This window comes from Miniopterus schreibersii (assembly GCF_964146895.1).
Source record: "Miniopterus schreibersii genome assembly, chromosome: 1".
In the NCBI taxonomy this organism is placed as follows: domain Eukaryota; kingdom Metazoa; phylum Chordata; class Mammalia; order Chiroptera; family Miniopteridae; genus Miniopterus; species Miniopterus schreibersii.
Window position 1 is genome coordinate 48,108,042 of NC_138101.1, and position 26,623 is coordinate 48,134,664.

Genomic DNA, 26,623 nt, shown 5'->3' on the forward strand with positions numbered 1-26,623 from the left:
AGCCAGGTGTCTCCCCAGCCGTTACCACTACTGGCGGGCCAGAAACATTCATGAAGGGCCCTTGTATCTTCCAGGGCAGGGCAGCCTGGTCCAGGATGCCCCCTAGAACGTGCCTTGTCCCCAGCAGAGCTGCACTGTCTCCAACCACCCAAGAAGCAGGGGCATGGCTGACCTGAGCAGGGTCTGCCCTTCAGCAAATGGAGGCCACTGTAAAGCTGCTCACCTCCACGATGAAAGGGGCCTTAGGGCAGGACGCCATTCGCCTCCATACTTAGAGTGAACAGCTCTAAAGGACCCAGACACCTCTCTACACAGATTTACAGGACCGAGGTTCACATCTGTCTATGGGAGTGAGAATAATGGCTGCTCCTCCTAGGGTGGAGCTGGTCCTTCCTGGGGAGGCTGGCAGGGCAGGGCGGGGGTGCTGGCGCTCACAGCGGCTGCTGCACCCAGTCAGTCCTCACACAGTCCCGGGAAAGGTTCCGGGGCCTCTCTCAGGCGGTGAAGGTTTCTGCCTGGGGCTAATGAGGCTTTCTCCAGAGGTTTTTACGGTTTTGGTTTTTGGTTTTCACCTCCTCTGAACAGCTTTTCTCTGGGCATCAATGGGATGATTCAAGCACCTCTCCCCACCCCCACCTTTGCCCCCAGAGAAAAGCTCACTCCACCCCCACGAAGCCCTCCAGGTCCTTCACTGTCTTCATCTCCCCTCAGCGAAACCCCCTCTCCTCAGGTATCAGCCTGTGTTAGAAGGAAATGTGTTCAGAAAGCAATTCACATGGAACGGGTGGATTCCTATTAAGGGGAGGCCCCGCAGCTATGCACAGGCAGAAAATGCTGCCTCTATCAACCCTAAGGCGTCTGGGGCTGGTGTAATTGCAGGCAATACGACAGTCATACAACAAACCTGAGCCGCCAGCAGGGGGACCCGATGTTAAGCTGCTGGGGACACAGCCTCACACCCAGCCCTCCTGCCCCTGGGATGAGCTCCTCCAACCCACAGGGTGTAAAAGCCACCTGCAGTGCTTGTTAAATGCAGATTCCTGGGTCCTGCTCCCGGAGGTTCTCCATCTGTAGGTCTAGGTAAAGCCCCCAAATCTGCAGGCTCAAGGAGCAACCAATGACCCCAATGCAGACAGTGCACAGACCACGCTGAAAGGTCCTGACTGGCTCATCACCTATGCTGGCTCCTCAGGTTCCACCCCTTTCCACTTTTGAAAAGCCTCTCAATCTGTTTTCCCTGAAGAGCTGGAGGCGGTAGGTAGGGGAAAGGTGGTCCCTGAGGTTTTCCCATGAAGAATGTAGCCAGAATTACCCCCAACTGATTCTCAATACTTGAGTATTTACAAATGCAATTGTCTGGAATGTGCTCCAACCTAATCTAAAATTTAAAAAGCTATAAAGGACTTAACTAGGATACCTGATGACATTTGACTATCCACTGTGGAGTAGATAATATCAACATTAAATTCCTAGTTTTGGTAACTTTAGATGGTTCTATTTTTTGTTGTTGTTGTCAATCCTCACCTGAGGACATTTTTTCCATTGATTTTTAGAGAGTGGAAGGGAGGGAAGGAGGGAGGGAAAAGAGAAACATTGATCGGTTGCCTCCTACATGTGTCCGGAACCTGCAACCCAGGTGTGTGCCCTTGACCAGGAAGTGAACTTGAGACCCTTCAGTGAGCGGGCAGGTGCTCTAACCACTGAACCATACTGGCCAGGGTGGTGGGGTTCTATTTTTATTCTTAGGCAATACACACTGAAATATTCAGAGATGAAAGGCCATGGTGTCTCCAACTTATTCTCAAATGAGCTCAGAAAAAACAACACACACATACGTGTATACATGCACATGGAGAGTATGATAAAGCAAATGTAAATTGTTTAGTCTGGGTAGAGTATGGGAGTTCCCTATACTATTTTTACAACTATGCTATGCTTCTGAAATTATATATCAAAGTAAAAAGTTACAAAGGAAAGAATCCCAGCAGAGTGGAGGGTGTGGGAGAGTACAGACTACATTTTTATTTTTGTATATGTGTGAAATTTCCCACCACTGAAACAACTCCCTGTACCAAGCCTCAGGTATGGTTTGGGTGGCACTGACCGTGGGCTATGGGAGAGCCTAGACACCATTTACAACATTAGGGGCCAGTAAGTTTGAGCTAAGAGTTCCACCTGAATTTGTGGTGCCATGTTCCACATCCTGTCCTCCCAGCTCCTAACACCAAAAGGAAATAACTTTACGATCGTATTTTTACGGCATCATTTTTTTCTGATGATAAAATTAATACCAATTCTTTCAAGGGGAAGTCTCATAAAAAAGCAATTATAAATCAGAACATCAAGATCACCTTTCAGACACACACTGCCTCTATCAAAAAGGAGTTTTTATTAGGAGAGATGAGTTACCTAAAACCTCAGAATTCAGATTAGACTCTAATACCTTTCCTTACATGGTTTTGGGGATATAAATGTAAGCCAGAATGAGAGACTGATTTTTTTTTTAAGTTCTCATTCAATTAGAATAGAATTGTGAAAGAGAAGCCAAAGATTACACGGCTCAGACGATAGCAAGAGGATGCATATGCAGAGGTGATATTAAAAATATTTGACAACCCACAGGGGACCAACCAAGTAAAACTAATCAGAACCGAGGTAGATTTAAGCCTTGCAGCTGATTGACCCTTTAGCTGATGGGATGTTGGGAATCCCAGGAGTTTCTTTAAAGGCACCAGCTATTTTAACAACTGATAGAGCCACAGTGGTATACTCTGAATTCCAGCTCTGCACACAAGGGAATATCAGCTCTAATAACTGTGGCTTATCCGACTCTCATGGGAGCTATGCCAAGGCTGGGTTCATACCCCGTTTATAGTTTACTCAAGAGGATAGAGACTTAATTCTCCCCAAAGCTCCAGATGGAGTGAAGACCCTGGAGGAATCTGCATACAGCTCAAAAATGTTAATGACTCACCCACTTTTCAGGAGCTACCGAGCCAAACACAGTGGATCTGGAGGGTGGAAGGGGGAGATATGTGCATTATTCCCACTGGCTAATAAATATCTCCCTTTACTTATAGGAACTCTAGGACAAAACAAATGCTTTCAGGGACACTCAAGTGAGTCACAGGCTGAGAATAGAGATGAACTTCATTGTAACCATCTGCAAAAGCTTCTATTAAATGTAATTTTTAAAGGAGTGGAATGACAAACTACTCGACGAAACAGTTAAATTTGAGAAATTCGTATCTAATTTCATGCATGGAACTTTTAATGAAGACCATTTTCCATTATGTGCCCATGCGGAGAGAACACTGTGTTGGTTACAGTACTGGGGGCACATCGCAGCTGTTCCTTTGAGTTATAAAAGGTAGGAGAGTATAGAGCTCTTTGGTTTGTTTACAAAGTGGCTGGCTCAGGACCGTAAGCAATTAATTGCTTGCTTAATAAATGCTTTTTAATGATGAGGAGGAGGATGCTATTGGAGATGGCCTTGCCCACTGAGTCACAGGCTGCACTCATAAGCCATCGTCTCTTCACGGAACCAGGCTGAAACCAACAGTCAAACTGATAGTCATGTAACAGAGAGTGATACAGGAAGAAAATAAACTTAAACCTGAGTTCTATACTCTATTCTTGTCTAGCTTCATTTCCAAGTCACTGGTATTTGATTTTTTTCCCCCATCTCAAGGACATTCAGAAAACCTCCATGATCCAGAAGACCTTGATTACCACATCACTGTCACCTACAAATATGGAGAGTAATGACCAGCTGCTGATAAAGCCACCCAACCACCACCCACAAGGACATCAATTAAGCACTTACCTTAAGCAGGAGCTTCACATGCAGTATTTGACTTGAAGGCTTTACACAAAGGGCTCCACTACAATCTTGCTCTATACGTGTTCTCCACATCCGCACTTTAACATACAGTTTCCATACCGTCTAGCTAAAAACTATTGTTTTGTTTCTCTGATCACATGGTTAGCAACTTCCTAAGTAAAATGCTTCTTTCTAGTTGTTTGTGAAAATAGAAAGTACCTGCTGGGGTGAGGTTAAGTGGAACTTTAAATGTGCCACAAAGTAAAATTTGAGCCAAGAGAACAGAAATCTGGCCATGACTTCATCACTGAGGTTCTATCACCTGAAAGATGAAGAAAATGGCCCACCAAGAAAACTATTTATCAGTTTCAGAACACTGTGTCACTGTGGAAAACCTTGGTAAAGAACGCATTCCAAGTCACTCGTTTTCCCATTCCCTGCGCCCAGAGCAAACTTCTCCAGCCCCACCTCAGCCCAAGAAAACCCAAAGAGCAACAGAGAGCTCTGGAGGTCAGAGCCATGCACTGTGAGGACACAGGTGCAGGGGACATGCCGATTCTGGGGCACTAACTAAGGCTTCTCACTCCCCAATCCTTCTCCCAAAATTACACAGAAAGTTCTCTACCAGGGGAAAAAACATTTTTGAAGTTTAGAGATAAAATGCAAACTTCCCTTAGGACAGCAATTTTCAACCTTTTTCATCTCATGGCACACATAAACTAATTACTAAAATTCTGCAGCACACCAAAAAATATTTTGCTGATCCAACAAAAAAAATAGGTATAATTTTGATTCACTCACACTGGGTGGCTATTGGTGAGTTGGCTGTTGTCACTTTCTATTTGACAATCTTAGGGAAAAGCGGTCAGTGCCTCTGACAAAATAGTCAGGTATTGCTGCCTTAGGAAGAAAGGCCGCACAGTGATTAAGCTTATTCATTCATTTATTCCTTCATTCATTCCCCAGCACTGTGGGTGTTGAGCAGAGGTTGTATGCCGGGTCCTCGGCAGGCAGAAATGCCATCGAAGAGCTCAGAGCTTTATGGAAAAGGCAAACATTTACAACTCACTGTAATGAGAGCAGGGTCAGAGACAAGCATGAGGGTAGAGAGTGGAAGGGAAGAACACGCTAAAATATGAAGCCAGAGTTTTTTCCAGGGAATAGTGGTGACACCAAAGACGGAAGGTCATGAGGGTGGCAAAGGAAGCCCCTGGAGCAGAGGCGCTGGCTGTCCTGGCAGCCATGCCCTCTTCTTTCTTGAAGCAAAGCCTGGCTTTTGTTTGGCTCTTCACCGTCCACCTCAACCCCAGTGTGACTCACTGGCCAACCCAGACTGCGCTAAATCCCCCTGCACTGATTGGTTTAACAAGGGGCTTGGGACACAGTCCTGCAAGTGAGACTTGAGGAGACATAAGCTGAGAGGCAACCAGGAAAGATTTTTCTCCCTGATAAAATGAGACTACAGACCTGGCGATTGTGGCTCAGTGGTTAGAGTGTCAGCTTGTGCACTGGAGGGTCTTGGGTTCAATTCCTGGTCAAGGGCATGCACCTGAGTTGCAGGTTCCATCCCTGGCCCCGATTGGGGCGCAAGTAGGAGGTAACCAATGAATGTGTCTCTCTCACATCGATGTTTCTCTCTCTCTCCTTTCTCTGACCCCCCCTCCCCTCCCTTCCACTCTCTCTAAAAATCAATGGAGCCCGGCCGGGCGTGGCTCAGCAGTTAAGCATCGACCTAGGATCCAGGAGATCGGGGTTTGATTCCCGGTTGGGGCACATGCCCAGGTTGCGGGTTCAATTCCTGTCTCATCAATGACTCTCTCATCATTGATGTTTCTCTCTCTGTGTCTCCCTCTCCTTTCCTTTCTCTGAAATCAATAAAGATATATTTTAAAATAATAATAAAAATTAAAATAAATGGAAAAAATATCCTCACTCCTACGGTGAGGATTTAAAAAAAAAAAAGAGACTACAAGGGCAACCTCTCTCTTCTGGATGACATTTTTGTAACACCATGTGCTGCCTGGATCTTTGGCAGCCATCTGGTAACTATGAGACCACGAGGAAGACTAAATTCAACAAGGCCACCGCGGCAGAAATGAAACCTGCTCTTTGGTGGCACGTGGCCGACCTCAGTATTTCTTATCAGTGACATTAGAAAGTTTCCCTATCATTTAAGCCGTTCAAAGTTGAGTTTTGTGCTACGTGCAGCCAAAAGCATTCTGATACAATTTGTTCCAGTTCTGTGGGAGGCAGCCCTCCCTCGAGGCCTCCTCACCTTTACCAGGTCATCTGTTGAACAGACAGGCTGCATGCCCAAGGGCCATGCAAAGAGCCTCCCTGTTATTTTCCCCCAGCTCTATTTATGAGAACAAAATTAATTTCCTAGCCCATGAATTAAACATTGCTGCTCCAGCTGAAAGATTTTAGCAATAGCCTTTGGTTGGCAAGAGAAGCAGATCCCAGCATGTTCTAAATAAACTACGAGGAGGCAGAGGGTCAGAAGAGGGTCAGAGGGAGGTCTGAGGGGGTTGGAGGGGAGGCAGAAGGAGGTGGCCAGTAAAAGGAAACAGGATGAGCTGACAAATCCCACGTGTCCAGCTTTTCTGAATTGTCAGCCTGTGGCTAGACAGCAGGCTGAGGAGTGTCTCTAACTTTAGCACGTAGATAAATCATCTGGAGATCTTATTAAACTAGGGTACTGATTCAGAAGGCCCAGGATGGGGTCTTTGTTTCTAAAGAGCTCCCAGGTGAAGCTGCTACTCCTGGTCTGTGGACCACCGCCTGCCGGGACCCACAGAGCCCTCCAACCTTTCCTAGTAAACACCAGACCCTGCAGTGACCCCACAACTGCGAAAAAGGGGAGCAAAACTGACCATCCCTGAAATGTGGGCTAGTGAGAACCAGCTGTTTAAACTCAGGGTCAAGGGAGGAAATGAGGTGGGAACACACCTCCTGCCCCACACCCACCTTTTAGAAACACAGGAAAGAGTAGAGAACAGAGGAAGAAAGAGGGAGGGGCAGGGCACTCTGGGTCTGGTATTCAGGTGGTTATACCCTTTGGGGCATTTTACTATTTTACACCCGGACAGTACCTGAGTCTGTGACATCAAATGCCCAACTGAGACAGTGCTCCGAGCCTCCCCTCAACTGCAGCCAGCTTGAGGGGCCCCACTCCAGGGTATTTGCCCTAGGGTCTCTCCTGAAAAACTTCAGACTCACTCATCCCTCCATCAAGTGCCTGGTCTAGAAATCAGGCTCCAGGCCATTGTATCACAGCAGAAGTTGCTAGTGTGGGAGGCTGAGAGGAGGGAAGAGTCAGGCAGAGGCTCAAGGGCAGCCTGTCCACAGCCTGATCTCCTCCTGGTCCTGCTGGTCCTGCTGAATCCTCCTGGCCCTGGAACCTGGGCCCTGGTCACTGCCACCCTTGCGGAACCATCAGCCCTTGAACCTCCCTGCTCTGTCTGTCTCTCCTCAGGAGCTCTGTCCACGCTCTGTTCCCTGTGGCTACGATGTCATCTCTCCTAAACCCCTGGGTCAGCCAGCCAAGGGCCTCCTGCCAGGCTCACTGGCTACCCCTCCTCTGGGGAGCCTCCCAGCCCCCCAGCTGGAGCTTTGTAACTAATGTCGCCTTGGCAGTTACCACCTGTCTGTCTCTCCAACTGGCCCCTAAGTGAAGTCGGGGATGGTGCCAGTGCCCAGCAGGTAATGGGTGAGTAACAAATATTATTGAAAAGGAAATTAAATCATGATTCTTACCTAGCTGTGTATCAGAAATACCTGAATGGGTTTTTTTAAAAAGCCAGGATATCACTCCTAGAGACTCCAATTCAGTATGTCTGGGTCAGGGCCCAGGGTTCTGAAAATCTTAAAGGCTCCCCAAGTGATTCTGCTATGCGGCCACTTTTGACAATCATCAGAATGGAAGAAATGAATGAACTCTGGATGAATGAATGTAACTGCATATATCCTCAGTTGTGAGGATCTCTCTCATGGCCATTCACACACAAAATGAACAAACGACAGGCATCTGTGAGGGAGGACAGCTGGTACCTGCTGTGGCCACCAAGCCATTGCCAGGAGAAATAAACTGGAGACAAACTGCTTTTACCCCTGATGAGTGCTCTCTGACGACCAGGGGCCAGTCTGGGACAAACCAGCCTCCGAAGAATGAGATAAATGCGGGAAGGCAGGACAGGGAGCACTGAGTGCACGTGTGGCTGAGGCACGAAGGCCAACAAAGACTCTTGCTGGCTCCCTGACCAACTTCTTTACTGGATCATTTCACTTCCCTCCAGCCACTGGCTGTACTCTTATTGTCCTCCTAGTGCTGTTGGACACCAAGGTTGGGGGGTTGTTTTCTGCTGAAGGCTGAATTTGGGGGGCTGGGCTTGGAACTCAGACCCTTTGACTCCCAAGCCCATACCCTTAATCCCAGAGTTATGGTACTTCCATGGAAACATGACGTGTTGCAGCAGAGGGATGCGTGGACTGCACGCCAAAGACTACAGAAGGTCCAAATAAGTGCTCAATGCCCTGGCCCGGTGACTCAGTTGGTTGGAGCATTGTCCCATGCACCAAACGGTTGTGGGTTTGATTCCCAGTAAGGGCTTGTATGGGAGGCCGCCAATCGATGTTTCTCTCTCTCTCTCTTTCTCTCTCTCTCAAAAACAAAAACAAAAATGAAGCAAAGGAAACATATCCTTGGATGAGGATTACAAAATAAAAATAAATTCGCAACAAGAATAACGCCATCCAAAGACGATGTTGTCTTTTGTAAAGCCTGAAAGAAACCACCATGGCTGTGTCATTCCTTTGTAAATCCATCAGTGGCTTTTCTAAGCAATCACTATAATTTTATACAACACACAAAACTAGATAAGGCAAGAACTAAAGTGTTACGATCCCATATTTGAGCTTAAGGGCCATGCCTTCCATTTGAGCCACAATTGCTACAGTCTCAGACAGCCGATGAAGACAGTGCAGGTTTCACAGCATGGGCCTCCATCGTGGGAGGGAACAGTAGAGAGCACTGAGTGTCTCCTCTATGGCAGGCCCTTTATTATATGCCTCAGTTCTTAAAACAACTTTCAGCTCAGTGTCATTGTGCCCATTTCTCAGACAAGGATACTGAGGCCCACAAACTGGAAAGGGACATATATGAAGTTGAACCAAGTGGCAATGCTGGGATTCCAGACCTGGTTTCTACTCTGTTGCACTGTTTCTCATTTCATGATCACAGTGCAGTCTGCAGTGACCTTGACCACTTTTAGAAAAACATGGAGCTGATAATGTTAACCTCAGCCTATATTTATACATGTTGGGACTATAAAGCCAGCAGAAGCACACTATGCTATAAGTTTCATTGCACTCCAGCCTTGAGTAAGGCTTTTAAGTGCCTGCCCATTTATTAAAAATGCAAAAGTGGCAACAACAAAGGGCTGGTGATTACAGGGTTTAAAAGGAAGATTCATTTACATGTTTCAGGTTTTTAGTAGTTTAATTGAGCACTAATGATTTTTTTTTAAAAAGAAGACTCAAGGGGACTGAGACCCTAAAAGATTCAGAGAAATGATTTGACCCTATTTCTACTGCAACAGCCCCCAAAGAAAAACACTAAAGACCAGATGAGTTATCAGCTGAACAAAAAAGATTCTTATCTACAAAATAATGGCCTCCCCCAGGCCGGGCGTGGCTCAGCAGTTGAGCATTGACCTAGGATCTAAGAGATCCGAGGTTCGATTCCTGGTCAAGGCACATGCCCAGGCTGCAGGCTCAATTCCCAATGACTCTCTCATCATTGATGTTTCTGTCTGTCTCTCTCTCTCCCTCTCCTTTCCTCTCTCTGAAATAAAGATATATTAAAAAAAAAAAAAATAGTGGCCTTTTGGAAGAAAATAGAATGAAAGAAAAGGGAATGGGGGATGGAGGAAGGACAGGAGGGATTGTGTTCATTTATCTCTGGGGACTTTGAGAAAGAACCCTTGTTTCCAAAGTGAGAGCAATATTTTCCATGCAAGAGAAGCAATGAAGCCAAGTACTGTGCCAGCTACGTAGAATGTACTGAGCTGCAAGAAGGCCTTCTTTCCTTCTACTAAAGAAAAAGAGCCAGTATTAGAAACAATAATAATAATGGCAGCTGACAATTACTGTACACCAACCCAGGACGAGGCACTGTGCAAAGTGATTTACATGTATTACCTAATTTAATTCTCACCACTTCATGGGCAAGCAGTGTTAATATACCTATTTTACAGGTGAGAATGCTGAGGTTTAGAGATGTTCATTTGTCCAAGGCCATGCAGCTGGTAAGTTAAGTAGGAGACCAGGAATTCATATTCAGGTCTGTCTGTCATTTGAGCCTTTCTTACCCTTAAAACCTGGAGGCAAGACAGAAGTCCATGGCATCCATTCTTGGGCTCCTCAACCACCTTTGGGATTTGATGGAAAAAGCAGCACAACCCAGCAGACATCAGGACCATCCCAAGTGCTGGATGCAGGTTATCCGATGCCTGACAAGACAGCTCATCTTTGGGTGACTCTTGGAATTGGCCAGAATTTGACTGATGGACCAGCACTTTCTAAACCCCAGCCTCTCCTGACCCTCCCTGACCCTGGACTGCTTTATTAATCCCTGCCACCTCTCAGCTTCCTTCCCACAGGCTGAATCCCACTCAAAATGGGTCAGAATGGGATGCCAGAGAATCCTGTATTGGCTTAAAGTTGATGGTCACCATTGCCCTGGGCAGGATGAAAGAAGGGAGTAAATCACTGTTTTGCATGCCTAGTATTGTCACTGAAGTTGTCCTGTGAAGGGGGAAAAAAAACCCACGATGTCACCATGAGACACTGCCTTTATGCCTGACCACAACTTGGGTGACATTTCCAGAGAAAGCAGAAAACAACCTTCGGGATTGACATTTCAGAAGGCATGGAGACAAGTTGGGGCAAACCTCCCTGGGTTTCTACTTTATCATGACTATTAGGATATCACAACTACTGCTCCTTACTCCCCGGGTTCTACTCATCTTAGGATTCAGGGCACATACTAGCTGCCCCTTGGGCCAAAACCCTCAAAGCAGGCACTTTGTGAGCTCAAGCCTTCAGGTTAAGATTTTTCCTTCTGTTGGAGTTTGCATTCTGCCCTTGAAACTCATAAACTCACCCCTCAGGACCTGTGGGCCCCAAGAGCATTCTGTTCTAAGCCTGCCCACTCAGACACTGCAATGGTAAGGAAAACAACTTGCTCAGCCCCAAGGCCAGCCATGAAAAGGTTTGGGGGGGGGGTAGGCACTGGAGGAGGCTGGGCTGCACAACTTGATGGATCTCTCATGGATGACATTTTACCACCATGCAAATTACTCTCCGCACACTGCGCACCTAACACATCCTCTGCTGGGTGCACTGCATGGATGCCTTGTTTCCAGGGCAACCTCACCTGGGGTGGGGGAGAGGCAACCAATGGATGGGCTAAGCCTATTTCCTTGATAACTTAGGGCCCTGAGGTGGATGAACAGCCCACTGGTGCATGAACTCAGCCCTAAAGCTAGAATAGAGCCAGGGAGGGAGGGGGTGAAAGGGAATCCAATGGGGGGAAATTTGTGGGTCAAGGTACCAGAGCTTTCTCTGAAAATAACGGAGTCAGTGGTTCCCTTAGCCTTCAAGTTGCCCTAAATATCCTAGTCACAGCACGACCAATCATAGCTGGTCTCAGTCCCTCATTTCTGCTCTCACAAGACAGCCATCAGATAAGATTCATTTGTTGGAGTGTTTCTAAGTCACAATTTAGAAATGATAACATCCACCAATGCCTGTTCTTTTTCTTTTTTCTTTCTTGTTTTCTTTTTTTTCTTTTTTTAGGGACGCAATGAAGCACAAGTAGGGAAAGAATCAAAATTAAGAGAATGGAGCTGATGAAAAGTGGCTAAAGCAGAAGACAGTGCAGGGAAGTACAGGGGTGGGTTAGCAACATCACCCACAAAGAGTAAACCAGATTCCTTCAGTGTGTTGACTTCTCTGGGGAAGCTGGAGGAGTCTGGGGCCAAAGGAGGTGTCCTCTGGTCAAGGTCTTTCAGAACAAAGATTCTGTCCTCACCACAGAGAGCAGCATGGACAAGACAGAGATAACTTAGCAGGCCTTGTCCTTGTGGCTCCTGGTGAAATGCCAGAGTCAGTGGGGCTCAGTGGCTGTACAGAGTGGAGCCTGTGGGCCCTGTGGAGCCCCAGACATGTAAGATAATATTTTAAGTGCTCACTTCTCCCTGAGCTCCCTCTGACACCGCAGCTATTAAGCTAAGCCCCAACCCCCTAGAGGCAGGTGGGCTCTGAAGTCCAACAGCACTGTCCTGGGAAAGGGAGGGAAGAGCTCCAGGAGGCTCTGGGGCAGTAGAGGCTTTGGCTGGCAGGGTAGAAGTGTGTTTGTGAATTAATGGCTGGGCATCTTACCATTTAGTCATTTGGAGATAAGAAAGCAGACCAAAATTAAAGCAAAACAAAGACCCCGGAGGAAAGGACACAGAATTGAGGAGGTACATAAGTGGGGGAGGCAGAGCAGGGGGCTACCCAAAGCTTTTAGGGTACTTTAAAAGGCTTCATGATTCCCAAAGACCCCTACCTCTCTCACCGTTTTTCGATTCTGCACCCCCCCTCAGCACACCCCGTAGGAGGTACCCAGGGTCTACAAGAGCAGGGGCTACAGGATTTCAAAGAAAGGCTCAGCACCCGAGCGGCCACATTATCCACCTAGCACTGGAGGCTGCACTATGTCAAGTAAGAAGCTTTGCAGAAAGAGGTCTTATTTCCTCCTTCCCCTTCCCCTCTGGAAATAAAAGTAGGTTGCATTTCTCCTGCCCCCGTTCCCTGGTCTCTCAGACACGCAGCTGAGAGCACCTAGTCAAAGTCTCGGCCCAGGATATCAGTGCCTGCGCCTTTTGTACGGATACCGCCAGCTTCTGCCGCTCCGGTGAGAGGCCAAAACCAGTCACTGGGCCTAGGGGGTCTTCCAGGTGGTTCAGAGGTCAGCTACTGGAGTCACATGGGGCAGGCCATGAGCCCCTGGGGCCTGGATGTGGGGTGGTCGACTTCTGCCCCCCCCCCCCGCCGGCAGAGGTGGGGGTGCTAGGAAGGAGGGTGGCCGGAGAGCCACAGGTGAGGCGACAGACCCGCCTGCACTGGCCAGAGGGGTACAGGGCCTGGAGGGGGCTTTGCACGGCCACAGTCAGAGCTTAGTGCTGGGGGCTGAGCACTCTCAACGTGAGCTCGTGTGCTCGCCAAGAAACTTCTGGGACCACAGAAGTGCAACTGGGCACGTTAGATCACGGAGGGGCAGGGAACAGGGGCCTGGCAGGGGCTAGGACGGGAACTGGTTTCTTCCATCCCGTGAACGAAATCAAGACTGTTCCTGAGCCAGGTCTCTCCTCCCCCCTCCACTTCCTTTCTTGACTTTAATTCGGCCCCAAGGTCCGTGGCCCGCGGAGGACGCTGAGAAGCTGAAAGGCGCCAGATAGCAGAGCCCCTGGGACCCGCACGGCGACACGGTCGGCCCGCCCGCCCTGCCTCGCTCAAAGCGCGGTTCGCGGGCGCCCAGCGTCTCCCGTCGCGCGCCTCGCTGCGCACAGCGGTGCCGCCGCAGGGCTCCGGGTCGCTCTCGCTCTCCACGGGGAGCGGACAAATGCGCCCACTCAGGCAGACGGCAGGGGAGGCAGAAGTGGAAAATATCTGGGCAGAAAGACCTACCGGTCCCAAAGGGAGGGCAACTGCAGGCCAAGGGGCCGGGCGGCTGGGGGAAGGCGAGAGGAGGGCAGAGGGGGCTCCGCACCGGCCGCCACAGACCCGCGACTCCGCGCGCTCCGGCGCGGCCTCGCCACGGTGCCCGAGGCACAGGGGGCGTCCGAGGGACTTACCCCAGAGCAGTGTGAGCAGCTTGGCTTTGGGGATGAGCACCAGGGAGTACACAGCGGCCAAGTGGAGCAAGCTCATCAGGACAACGTTCCTCCAAACGATGTTCTGCCGCTGCTCGCGTGCGCCCGGCCTCTCCGGGCCGCCGCCGCTCTCCGAGTCCTCGACCCCCGCACGGCTTTCCTCCGTGGCGTTGCAGAAGGGGACCTTCCCCCGACCCGCGGCCAGGGCTGGCATGGCTGGGGAGAGACGGGCGCCTGCAGCGGCGGCGGCAGGCAGGCAGAGGTCTGCAGGCGCGGAGCTCTCCGGTGGGGGCGGGGGCTTCTGCCTTTTAGGGGGGATCTCCACACCTCCCGTCCCCGCCTTCCGGGCCCTTCTCTGGTTCCTTCTCCCTTCTTCAGGCGCTCAGCGTGGCCTAAGGATGCGAACCTGGGAGCCTAGCATCTGTTGCTGGTGCATCACCCCTGCCGCTGCCGGGCCGAACTCCGCGGCGAGCCGAGGGGGGAGCGGAGGGGCGGGGGGGCGCGGAGGGGTCGGGGGGGAGGGCGAGCGCGGCGAGCGGCGGGGGAGGCAGCTCTGGGAGGGAGCGGGGAGGAAAGACCTGCAGAGCTGCAGCCAATCACGGCGGCCTGTGGGGCTCTTAAAGAGAAAGGCGCCCCCTGGCCCCGCTGCCCTGGCTCTCCAGGGCCGGCCGGGGGAGCCCGCCGGGCAGGCGGTTGGCAGCCTGGGCCCCGGGGTGGGTGGGAGGTGGCTCCTGGGACAGGGGGCCTGTTGAGCGGCTCACAAAAACAAAAAAACACCTTTCCGTTTTGAGAAGCTTTTTTTTCCCCCCCCAAACTTTTGAAGCCACAGGCCACCATGTTGAAGAATTTAAAATACGTGCTCGGAGTCTCAACACAAGTTAAGGCCAGATCCGAGGTGAGAATCCGAAGTCCCTGTGCCTGCCCGTTCGTAGGCTCCTCGGGCCTGTGGAGGGATGGAGCGCAGCGGCTCAACTCTTAATTAGGCAGCTGCAGCCAGGGACGCAGTGGGTGCTCGGTGAGTGCCTGTTAGGTGGCACGTACAGGACTTGGGGGTGTTAGGAGCCACCAGCGGCCTGCCCACCGCGCAGCCCATCGGCTGCGGGGCTGTGCCCGTGGCAAGTTTCCGGCTGACGGCCGCGCTGTGGACTCTCCCCTCGGCCCCAGCTGATGGAACAGTACCTTAAAGCCAACCCCATTGAGAGTAGGGCTTCAGGGAAAACCACCCAGGCGTCCCAGAAAATTAACCTGTGGGAAAGCCGTGGCTGCCCATTCCTCTCCTCCTAACGCAGATAACGTAGAGCTGTCCGGAGGGAGCCCTAATTGCACAGAAATGCAGAGAGGGGTGCGCTGGGCGAAAAAGGGCTCAGCGCTGGAAGCCAGGGTCTCTGAGTTGTGGTTCTAACCTGCCCTGACCCAGTTTGGCTCTCTTCCGTACAGGAGAAACAAAGCTAATCTTTATTCTCCCTTCCAGCTCGCAAATTCTATAAATGTGAGCTTGAACGGGTGCCATTATGTTGACAAATAAAGCTGGTTTGGGGGGTGCCGCATTACCCATTGCTAGAAATCTTTTCCAGGATTCCGGGAGATGGGAGGAAATGACAGAGAACTGACTGCAGTAAGGGACCGTCCACGAGCCTCTTGCTGTTAACAGCCCTGAACAGGTTCAGTTAGCCAGATAAAATAATGTCTAATTTAAAACTGAAGCAAGGTATGTGTGGCAGTGGAATTGTGGCCACTTGCCAAGTGTTATGGTGGTGCTTCAGATGGAGCTGAAATTATAGAATGAAAGGAAATTTGCCTTGGGGACAGATACATGTCTGCACTGTAGAATGACTAGTGAGACATGAAACTGGAGAGTACAAATTTCATCAGCCAGCTCAACCTGGGCTTCATAATGAACCACTTTTTCTTCCCATGCTCCCCCTGCTCCCCACTCCCACCAGACCCACATATTCCTCGTGGCTCTCTAGTTCAGACTACCTTTTTTGCTTGAATGGACTAGTTGCTTGGCGAGAAGTCCCTCTGTGGGTAATGACTCACCCCACCCTCACTAACCAATCATTCGTTTGGCCTTATTGGGCACCTGCTCTGTGCTAGGACTAGTGGACACGGGATACAAGGATGAACCGTATGGGCTCTGCCCTCAAGGAGTTCCCCATCTAGGAGGGAGACAGATCAAACAAATGTAACTTCTTGGACATGACCTTGGAAGGGCAGGAAAGTACAGTCCATGATCAGGAGGGAAAATAAGTTTATTAGGAATCAAGAGCACATGCAAAGAGCCCTGGCCAGTGTTTTAAGTGGTTAGAGCTTCAGCACGAGCCCTGAAGGGTCATGGGTTCAATTCCCGGTCAAGGGCATGCACCGGAGTTGGGGGTTCTTTCCTGGCTGCTGTGGGAGGCAACCAGTTAATCTCTCTCTCTCTCTCTCTCTCTCTCTCTCTCTCTCTCTCTCTCTCTCTCCCCTTCCCTTTTTTCCTCCCCTTCCACTCTCTCTAAAAAGCAATGGAAAAAATAGCCTCAGGTGAGGATTAACAAAAAACATACAAAGAGTTCAGGGGAAGCAGCAAAATGGTTTTTTACTTGGCGCCTGGGTACTTTATTTATTGGATAAGCTACGGCGGCTCAGTGAGCACCCTCCTCTCTTCCCTCCAGGGAGCAGGCCGGGTTGGGCCAGTCATTTCAGCTGGTTGGGCTAAGGGCTGAGCCGGGAGGTTCCTGTATGGGTGGGAGTGGGAGTGAGTGCTCTTTAGTTCTTTCAGATCCTGCCTACAAAAGAGGGACTGAAGGCAAATGGCCCTTCCAGACCTCACCTCAGCGCGAAACCTCTGCAGATATAAGATATACTTTTGCTAATAATGACCATTCCCTTTAGCGTAGTTATGCCATCAGGGCTACTGTCTCTTTTCCCATCTAAGATTTTTGCCAAAGACCTTAGTATATTTTCTTAGCTTCTGGTAAAGACCCCAGAAGTGCATAAGTGTTCATCTCACCCCTTGATGGGGGCAAATGGGACAGTAACCCTTATCCTGTCAAACAATTACCCAAAATGTGATAATAGCCCTAATAATGGTATTTTCAAGATAAAGTGGAGGCACAAAGGAGGGAGTAGTTAATTCACACTGGGGCTGGAGGAGAGGAGGTAATATCTGAGTAAGGATTCTTTTTTGAAACTTGATTAAAATTTTTAAATGTGCCCGGCCGGGCATGGCTCAGTGGTTGAGCGTTGACCTAGGATCCAGGCGATCGGGGTTCGATTCCAGGTCAGGGCACATGCCCGGGTTGCGGGCTAGGCGGCCGATTAATGACTCTCTCATCATTGATGTTTCTCTCTCTCTCTCCCCCTCTCCTTTCCTCTCTCTGAAATCAATAAAGATATATTTAAAAAAAAAATTTTTTTTTAATGTGGTAAAGTACACATAAAATTTACCATCTTAACCATTTTTAAGTGCTCAGTTCAGTAGTGTCAAATATGTTCACACTGTTGTGGAACCAATTGAAACGGAAGCTCTATATACATTAAACGATTTCTCCTTCATCCCTCTCCAACCACCATTGTACTTTCTGCTTCTATGAGTTTGACCAGATACCTCAAAAGTGAAATCATATAGTATTTGTCTTTTTGTCTGCCTGGCTTATTTCACTTAGCACAATATCTTCAGGGTTCATCCGTGTTGTAGCATGTGTCAGAATTTCCGTCCATTTCAAGGTCAAGTAATGTTCCATTGTATGTTTATACCACATCTTGCTTATCCATTCAACTGACAATGGACACTTGGGTTGCTCTCACCTTTTGGCTATTGTGAGTAATGCTGCTGTGAACATAGGTGCACGACTATCTCTTTGAGACTCTGCTTTCAATTCTCTTGGATATATATCCAGAAGTGGTATTGCTGGAGTTTATGGTAATTCTATTTTTAATTTTTTTAACTTCCATACTGTTGCCCATAGCAGCTGCACCATTTACGTTCCCAACAACAGTGCACAAGTGTTCCAACTTCTCCATATCCTCACTAACACTTATTTTCTGATTGTTTGGTGTTTTAGATTATAGCCATTCTAATGGATCTGAGATGATATCTCATTGTGGTTTTGATTTGCATTTCCCTAATGATTAGTGATGTTGAGAATTTTTTCATGTTTGTTGGCCATTTGTATGTCATCTTTGGAAAAATGTCTATTTTAGTCTTTTGTCCATTTTGTAATGTGTTTGTTTGCTTGTTGTTGAGTTACAGGAGTTCTTTACATACTCTGGATATTAGTCCCTTATTTGATAAGTGATTTGCAAATATTTTCTCCAGTTCCATAGGTTGCCTTTTCACTGTTGTGTCTCGACACATAGCTTTCAATTTTGATATAGTCCAATTTACTTATTTTCACTTTCATTACCTGTGCTTTTGGTGTCTTATCCAAGAAATCATTGCCAAATCCAATGTCCTGAAGCTTTTACCTTATGTTTTCTTCTAATGGTTAGTTTTAGAGTTTCAGCAACTATGCTTAGGTCTCTGATCCATTTTGAGTTAATTTTTGTATAAGGTGTAAGGTAAGGGTTGAACTTAATTCTTTTGCATGTAGATATCTAGTTTTCCAAACACCACTTGTTAATAAAAGTCTCCTTTCCCCATTGAATGGTCTTGGCACCCTTGTTAAAGAGCATTTGACCATATACTTGTGTGGGTTTATTTCTGGACTCTATTCCATTCTTCTGTATATTTATCTTTATACCAACATCTCATTGTTTCAGTACTGTAGCTTTTTTAAAAAATTGATTTTGAGGGAGAGATAGAGATTGATTTGCTATTCCACTTATCCATGCATTTGTTGGTTGATTCTTGTATGTACCCTGGCCAGGGATCAAATCCACAACCTTGGCATATCAAGACAATGCTCTAACCAATTGAGCTACCTGGGCAGGGTGAGTGCTGTAGCTTTATAATAAGTTTTGAAAGCAAGAAGTATGTGACCTCCAACTTTATTTTTATTTTTCAAGATTGTTTTGGCCATTTGGATCCATTGAAATTCCATAAGAATTTAGGATGGATTTTTCTGTTTCTGCAAAAAATGTCCCTGGGATTTTGATAGGGATCACATTAAATCTAGAGATTACTTCAGTTAGTATATACATGTTAACAATATTAAGTCTTTAATTATATACATGGGATGTTTTTCTGTTTATCTGTGTCTTAATTTCTCACAGCAACATTTTGTAGTTTTCAGTGTACAAGTCTTTTGCCTCCTTGGTTAAGTTTACCAGGTAGGATTGGTCTGAGATATACTAAGAAAAAACCATCATAGCTAGAATGCCTAGATTCCCTCCAACAGTATGTGCCTTAGAGAAGTTGCTTCTGATAGAGAGGACAGAACAAAGACAGAAGATAGAAAGTGTTTGATGGTACTAGCGTCACCTACAAAAAAACTGTGTGTGAGATATGCTTGGTGAGGCATGTGGTCTGGCAAGGTCAGGAGGGCGTCATGGAGGAGGTAGCAGCAAACAAGATCCTGAATGAATGACCTGACAGAGACTCCCAGTTGGATAATTATGAAAGAAGGTGCCTCGGAGATGGGAGTGAGCCTGTCAAAGTACCTAGCTAAGGCTGTAGTCCTTCAAAGGGTGAATACTAAGATCTTTAAAACTTATGTCAAAATATTTGTGGAGAAAATACAGGCTCCAAGGAGAAAGTAAAGAGAAAGAAAAGATCTATTCTTTTTTTTTTTTTTAAAGTTTCTTTATCTTTATTGTTGAAAATATTACAGATGTCTCCTTTTTATTCCCATTGATCCCCTCCACCCCGCATCCATCCCACCCCCAGGTCTTCCCCAGACCAGTGTCTGTGTCCATGGATTATGCTTATAAACATATAAGTTCTTTGATTAATCTCTCCCCACCCACTCCCCCACCTCCACCTTCCCTCTGAGATCCCTCAGTCTGTTCCATGCTTCTATGTCTCTGGATCCACTTTGTTCATCAGTTTATTTTATTACATTCCACATATGAGTGAGATCATGTGGTACTTGTCTTTCTCTGACTGGCTTATTTCACTTAGCATAATACTTTCTAGTTCCCTCCATGCTGTGCCAAAGGATAAAAGATCCTTTTTTACAGTTGCATAGTATTCCAAAAAAAAAGATCTATTCTTGAGCTCAGAGATTTACAAGGATTCTCACATCTGTGTTTTTCTTAAGGAAATTTAGATTTTGGCTACAGGAGCTACAGTGTTTTGAAATGACCCAGGTTTGGTATCCAAAAACCTGGGTTTGAATGTGGCCCCGCCAGTCCGATTTAGTCAGTCTCTGTGATTTGGGAGACAGTGACAGTCTCTTAGATCGTCAGTTTCATCCTACATAACCTAAGAATTAAGACAGATCTATGCTAGAAGTTCCTCTTTGTGCAACTTACCTAATAATCTAAGTTCAGTTTTTTCATGTGCAAAATGCAGTGATACTGCCTATCACATGGGAATAGAGCTTAGTACAGTAGTTGGTCCCTAGTAACTGCTGAATAATGTGGGTATTTTATTGTTTTTTTAATCATCCTAGAGAGGTGGACTCAATGCAGTTATGAAACCTGCCTGGCCAAGAAACCAGGGTACACCTGGAAGTCCCAGACTGGAAAAGCAAGCTTAAGTGGGTGGGCTAGAGGGATTCAGACCTTGGAAGGATGAATTCTAGCAGCACCAGGGAACTGTGAAATGAAACCACCCGCCCTGGTATGAGAGGCAGCTCCTTCGGCAAAGGAAGGGATGTGCTCTGTGGCTCTTCGGTAGTTAAAGGGGGAGGAAGGGGAGGTTGCCTCTTGGCTGATGTGCAGGGACAGGATTTCAAATGTAAACTCTGTGCTCCTAGGGTGAGAAAACCACTCCCAGGCCTTAGATGAGAAGGACTGCAGGGGAGCATACAGTTGGGAAGTTAGCCTCGAAGACTGGTTTTGAGATATAGCAACACCATGGCTCAGTAGAACATTAGTCTTCTCAGCTTCCTCTGTCACAGGAGAGTTGGCTTCCCCTTTTCTGTACCAAATGGATTGGAAAAACCTCCCATTGAGATTTTATAGCAGTGGACGAGGGGTGACCTGCTTCTGTTGCTTTGGATGTGAAGAGAGTTTTCTTTGAACAAAAATCCCAATCTTATTGCTTAGACCCTTCCCACATTTCCTGAGCACTCTACTGTTGCAATTTGGCAGCAGGACACTGGGCATGGGAGGTGGCCAGATTTGCAGGTCCTTAGTTCCTAATTCAGAGGTAGAAGGTCTCCTTTATGAAAAACCCACTGAAGCCAACCCAAACCTGTCTCTTCCGTCAGTGATATGCTGTCGTTTGCAAGTGCCCAGGTTACCTTCAGTTTGAGGTAATCAATTTTTTCATGCAATATGTATTTATTGAGCCTCCTCTAGAAGCCAAGCATGAGCTCAGCTCCATGCACAGCAGTATATACTATGCTCATGGGACTCATGTTCCAGTGGGGGAGGCAGATGGACATAATCACTCCAAGAAGTGTATACCACAAACGCTAGCAAACCCTATAGAGGAATCACTAATCATCCTGTTTAAGACCCAGTCACGGCATGTTAACATTTGTTAATACTCACACCACACCCCCCTTTGACCAACATCTGTCTAGAACAAGGTCCACAAACCAAACTCCTCCCCACGCTCTTTCTCCCTACTCCCAATTCCCAGCTCTCTGAAATAAATGAACAATCCCTATTATTGTGACAGAAGAAAGGGAGTATTGACAAGGTTTTCACCCACATCTCTTCCAGCTCTCCAGTTCCCCTCCCCCTGGCAACACCCACCCATTTTCTTTTAAGTTATTTTGGTTTCCAAGGGCAGATAAATGTGGAGAAGCTCCTATTTCTTTCTCAGCATTAGCTGCTGTTATTGTTTCTCTCTCAATGACCTCTTTCTCTTCCTGCTGTGTCAATTACCACAGGCAGCTCTTACCAGGCAAAGGCCCCTGTTGCTCTCTAGCAGGGAGGGGGCATTTGTAAATAGAGTTCAGGAATGTCAAAAGGGTGACCTAGATTTCCACCAGAGGAAAAACTAGTCCATTTGAGTACCCTATATAATCAAATGTAGCCCATTCTTGCTGTGAGGAACAGGTGTATAGAAAGGTTAATTTCACAAAAACATGTATCATTACTGAGGGGACTCACTACTTAAGGACCTCAAAGCCAAGCCAATATATTGGTCCTAAGTCTTCAAATTACAAACTGTTTCTTTGATGCCTGCCTACTCATTTTCAATCAAGGAAAGTGCTGCATCGGTTTTTCTCCAGATTAGAAATGAATTTAACTCTGCAAGAAGAAAAAGTTACTCAAATATAAATAGGCCTGAATTCGTTCATCTTTCTGCAAAGCTTTGGTGCTTATCCAAATTTGTTTTCAATTCCTTCTGAAGGCATGTAGGTAACATACAAAGATGCTATGGGAAAGGTGGATGGTCACGGACTTCCAAAGCTGGAAATGAAATTAGAGATCATCCAGTCCTACCCTCTCATTGCTTTTTTGTTTGTTTTACCCTCTCATTTTTCCGATGGGAAAATGGAGGCAGGAAGTGGTAACATGATTTGACTAACAGTAAGTGGCAGTGAAGACACTAAAACCCAGCTCCTTGACTGACAGGTGCTCTTCTCCACTGTTCCTCATGACGACACAATTTATAGCCATTGGGATAAAGTGGGCTTCCTAGTAGCATTTTCCTGTTACCACCCAGGGCTTCCCTCCAGTCTGGAGCCCTGCCTGGTACTGTCACTTCCCTGTTGTGATCTACAGGAGGGACTGAGTTGTTTTGGCTCACTCTTCTCCCCTCTTCGCAAACTGCACCCTTTCCTTTGGGAAACCACTCCATGTGGTTCTGGTGGGGCTTAAAATCACTGTGCTCACACCAGGTAGGGTGGGCATACTAGCTGGGCCAGCCAGTTCTGGTACCCTACTTCTGGGCACTGAACTCCATCAGGTAGTGGGCACAAGACCCAAACAGAGACAGTGGGAGTTGTCTTTGTGAGCAGTGTTTGGATATTGTGAGAGGTTTTCTCTTCCCTTTCATATCACAAGCCATGGAGATGGAGGCTTTGGGCTGCCAGGGACTATCTTTCCCACCATGTAAATATAACCTGCCTGAAAAGAAGGGAATATGAAATGCTCAATAAATATATCTGTTTATACTAAACACATTCCTCTTTTATGGGAAATGCCAGGTCTCTGCAGGCTAATCGGAGGGGGAAAGAAAAGCAAAGTCAGAAAGCAAAACTCAGGCTTTTGCTGTAGTAGCAGTTATCTTTACTTTTGGAAAAATATGGGTTTGTGGAAAAAAAGACATGGTCACTAGGCAGAGATGTGGGTTTGAATCCAGATTCTGCTGCTCACCCACTGCGCCAAGCAACTGGAAATAATAGCTTAACTCTCTGGGCTGATGTGAGGACCAAGGGAGAGAGCTAAGGACCTAGCTCAGCGCTCAGCTCAAGGGAATGTCGGATCCCTCAATGTGTCCAAGCAGCACAGTACCTCTTTGTGGAATGGACTTCAGCCGGTTGAAACTGATTTGTTCTCTCCCCAAGACTCCTTAAGGCAAAAAAGATGGTCAGAGAAGGTCATCTGTTATTTGGAGATATATCCAGAGGGAAAGGAAATTACTTTTAGCTTTTAGGAGATGGTCGCTTTCCTTCTTTCTTACTGAAATGTGTTCATATTCAATTCCACCACACATTCTAGTTTTCCTAGTATGGAAAGTTCCTTTATTGGACAAAGTGCAAGATGAAATTATTTTTCATCATTAACCAAATCATAGTTACTGGTCATTCTTAATGATCCCTTAAATTTTATATTATACTCACTGCCCTTCTACTATTCAGAAAAAAAGGTCTGAAATTGTCCTCTTCTAATCAAATGTGAATCCATTCTGACAGGCTCCCTACTGATTCATTTTACATTGCCTACCTGGAAACACATCTGTTCAGACATGAAGTCTCTACTGAACTGCACCAAGCACTTTCTATTTACTGGGGTAAAGAAACCAATTTAATAATAACTCTAGGATGCTACCCTCTAGAGTTGGGAAATGTTATAGCCTTTAAAGGTATAAAAGAGATAACGGTAAATATATTTAATTTCACATGTAAGAGCTAAAAAGCCAACAAGCTTGTGTATCTTTTTGAAATAGGAAGCCTTCCTCTATTTCACAAGGTTTCTGAATTCTGCCTCCCCCATTGGCACAGTGTAAGCCCACTGATACACAAAAGGTGGTTTTAGAAAGGTCATGGGTTGGGAAATATAAGGTACTAGTAACAAAAGCAGAGACCGGCCTACCTGGTGAACAACAGGCTTCTAGAACGTCAGCCAAAAATCAAATTCAACCGGGAGTGCAACTCCAGTAAAGAATGCAGACATTACTGAGTAATGATGTTTGTACAGTCATTCTAGGTGTTTCAGACGTAACATTAACATTGTTTGCTAAGTAAATACATTAGCAGATCTCTGGAAACATAAATCCATATTGCAAAAAACATACACCAGTTAAACCAAAGTCTATTTCTTTTTGTTTGATTTCTTACTTTTCAAAGATCTACTCCAACCACTTTAACAACACATCCCATACCTCCCAGGGGGAGAAAAAAGGCAAAAAGCTGGAAATTAAAGAAGGGTACAGTTGGATCCCAATCAGGCTTATATGCCCACTACACAACCTGAGCCTGGACTCACATAGTTACCAAAGCACTGAGCAGAACAGAAACGTAGATAAAGCAATAGTGCACCAGAAAAAGAGGAAATATAAAGCTGATCTCATTGGTTTTTCTTTGTAATCTGGTTTGGCTGAAAGATTTGGGGCATTTATCCCTAAGGTCAGAGAGTTAAGATTTTCTGTGCATAGACAGTGCCTATTAGTCACTGAATAAACTGAGATGCTGATGGTGTCACAGGTGGTGAGCACCCCTGGAGATCTGTCAGGGGCTCACTTTGGGAATGCTGCCACCACACAGTGGAACGACAGAATCAGGCAGAGGGGAGCATGCGTACACATGTGTATGTGCATAGATGTGGGCACACTTTGCCGAATCTTCATGATCATTCCAAAGGAATGATCACGGCAGAGGAGTCAACAGGTAGCTTGCAGCCATTCTTAGGCAAACCCAGATCTGGTCCAGGAGACAAGTGCTTGTCAGAAAAGTGTCACCCAGTCACCACCCCTCCCTTTACTGTTCAGTCCGGTATCAATTAGGGTACTATAGTTGCCAGGAATCTTCTTGCATCTTTCTATTCCCCAGAATACATGGGAACTTTCTAAATTCTATGGAGTATATAGGCTCACTGGACCCTCAACAGTCAGGTGTAGAGCAGTTACTTTCAAGTTTATCCTGATGCCACACTAGTCAAATGAACTACCTCCGTCAGCTACGTATCCCAGTGCACATAAAGATTCTCAAAGGGGGCCTGCCAGTGCATCCATCCCACCTAGCCCAAAGGGCTGTCTGAAGAAGGGAGGAGAGGACAGGGACAAAATGAAAACAGCGCCACCCCCACTGGCATGATACAGCTCCTGGCTAATACCCAGACCCAGTTTCCCTCACACCCCTTTCCTTGTTTGAAAACTATCAGTAGGTTAAAAAAATAAAAAGCACAAGACATGAGCACAACTGAGCAGACCTGGGATTCAGAAAGAATGACTACATAAAGTAATGGCAAGAGCAGAGTTACAGCTCTCCCCAACTAAACAGCAATTGGTTGTAATGTCCACCAGATCTTTACGTAAGAACAGCTTTAGACAGGTGCTGCACTGTGCAGGCTTACACTCTACTGTCTTTGGAGTGGAAAACAGTCATTTACAAAACCAAGTTGGAATTTTTCTCTACTTGAAAAACACACAAAATTTTGTGAAAGCTGTTTTACTTGTCTTCAGGAAAACAAAATACTCTCTTTCCACAATCTATTATCTTCATCTTTTAGGGATGAAACAATATTTGAGGTTCAGCTCTTCTTACCTCCATCCATTTATATGAAACTTCTCCAAGGTTATAAACCACGTGGAGAAACATCTCCACAGTGGAAACATCACAATGCTGTATTGAAAAAGGAGAGTGAGCAGCTGCTCATATGTCAGGAGCAAAGATTTTCACACTAATACTCAGAAAATCTTTGGGGTTAGCCAGGGCTCCACTGCCCTCTACTTGTTTTTCATCTTTTGGGAATCTGTTTTTGTAAAATGCTGCTAAGTATGCCACTGTCATGTCATGCATCCATAACATAAATCCTAACTATCAAGGAAATAAAGGAAGGCTCTAGCAAACCTTTTCCCTCAGGCTGCAAAAACCCTGACAAACTACTCTTACTCCTTGAAATAGCACTTCTATCTCCACAATAGTCACAATGTTTATTTTTTAGTTTCCAACCCACTTAGGTAAAACTGCATAGGCACTGAAAAAATTACTACTATCTGATTCTCCTAAAGATTCTTGGGGACCATTATCTTTTGTTTGCCACAAAACAGATTATAATAAAATCACTTGACAAAAAACTGGCTGAAAATGTCTGGCTTTCATTCAGGAGGCTGACAGAAATTAAAGTTTTCTTTCTGGACTTAAAATCTCAGAGCTACAGGTACTTTTTAAAAATTATATGAATAAGTTTCTAAATATAAAATAGAGACAATTCACTATCTTAAAATTCAAACAGAATACTGAAAACATTAATCAAGTTCAGTGCATTTTACAGAATGAAAATGCTCTTTTCCTTAAAGCTACTTAAAGCTAGTGATCCCACTTTTCATTAGTATTTGCCAAAATCTATGTAGCAGGCTCTAGATTTAATTATTTGTTCAGGACCAGAGTGAAACCAAAGACACAAAAAAGATTAAACTATAAGCAGTTGTTTAAAAAAAAGACTACATACACTT

At 46.4% G+C, this 26,623-nt stretch overlaps 1 protein-coding gene across 1 annotated transcript in view; it reads right to left on the bottom strand.

Moving 5' to 3' along the window:
* The window catches only part of SCD5 (stearoyl-CoA desaturase 5), a 138,546-nt gene extending 124,342 nt beyond the window's left edge, over nucleotides 1-14,204 (bottom strand). Inside the window, exon 1 of the mRNA XM_081162488.1 lies at nucleotides 13,723-14,204. Coding sequence (XP_081018614.1) covers nucleotides 13,723-13,954 — 232 coding nt within the window. The 5' untranslated portion in view covers nucleotides 13,955-14,204. The remainder of the gene's footprint in view (nucleotides 1-13,722) is intronic.
* Nucleotides 14,205-26,623: the final 12,419 nt, after the last annotated feature.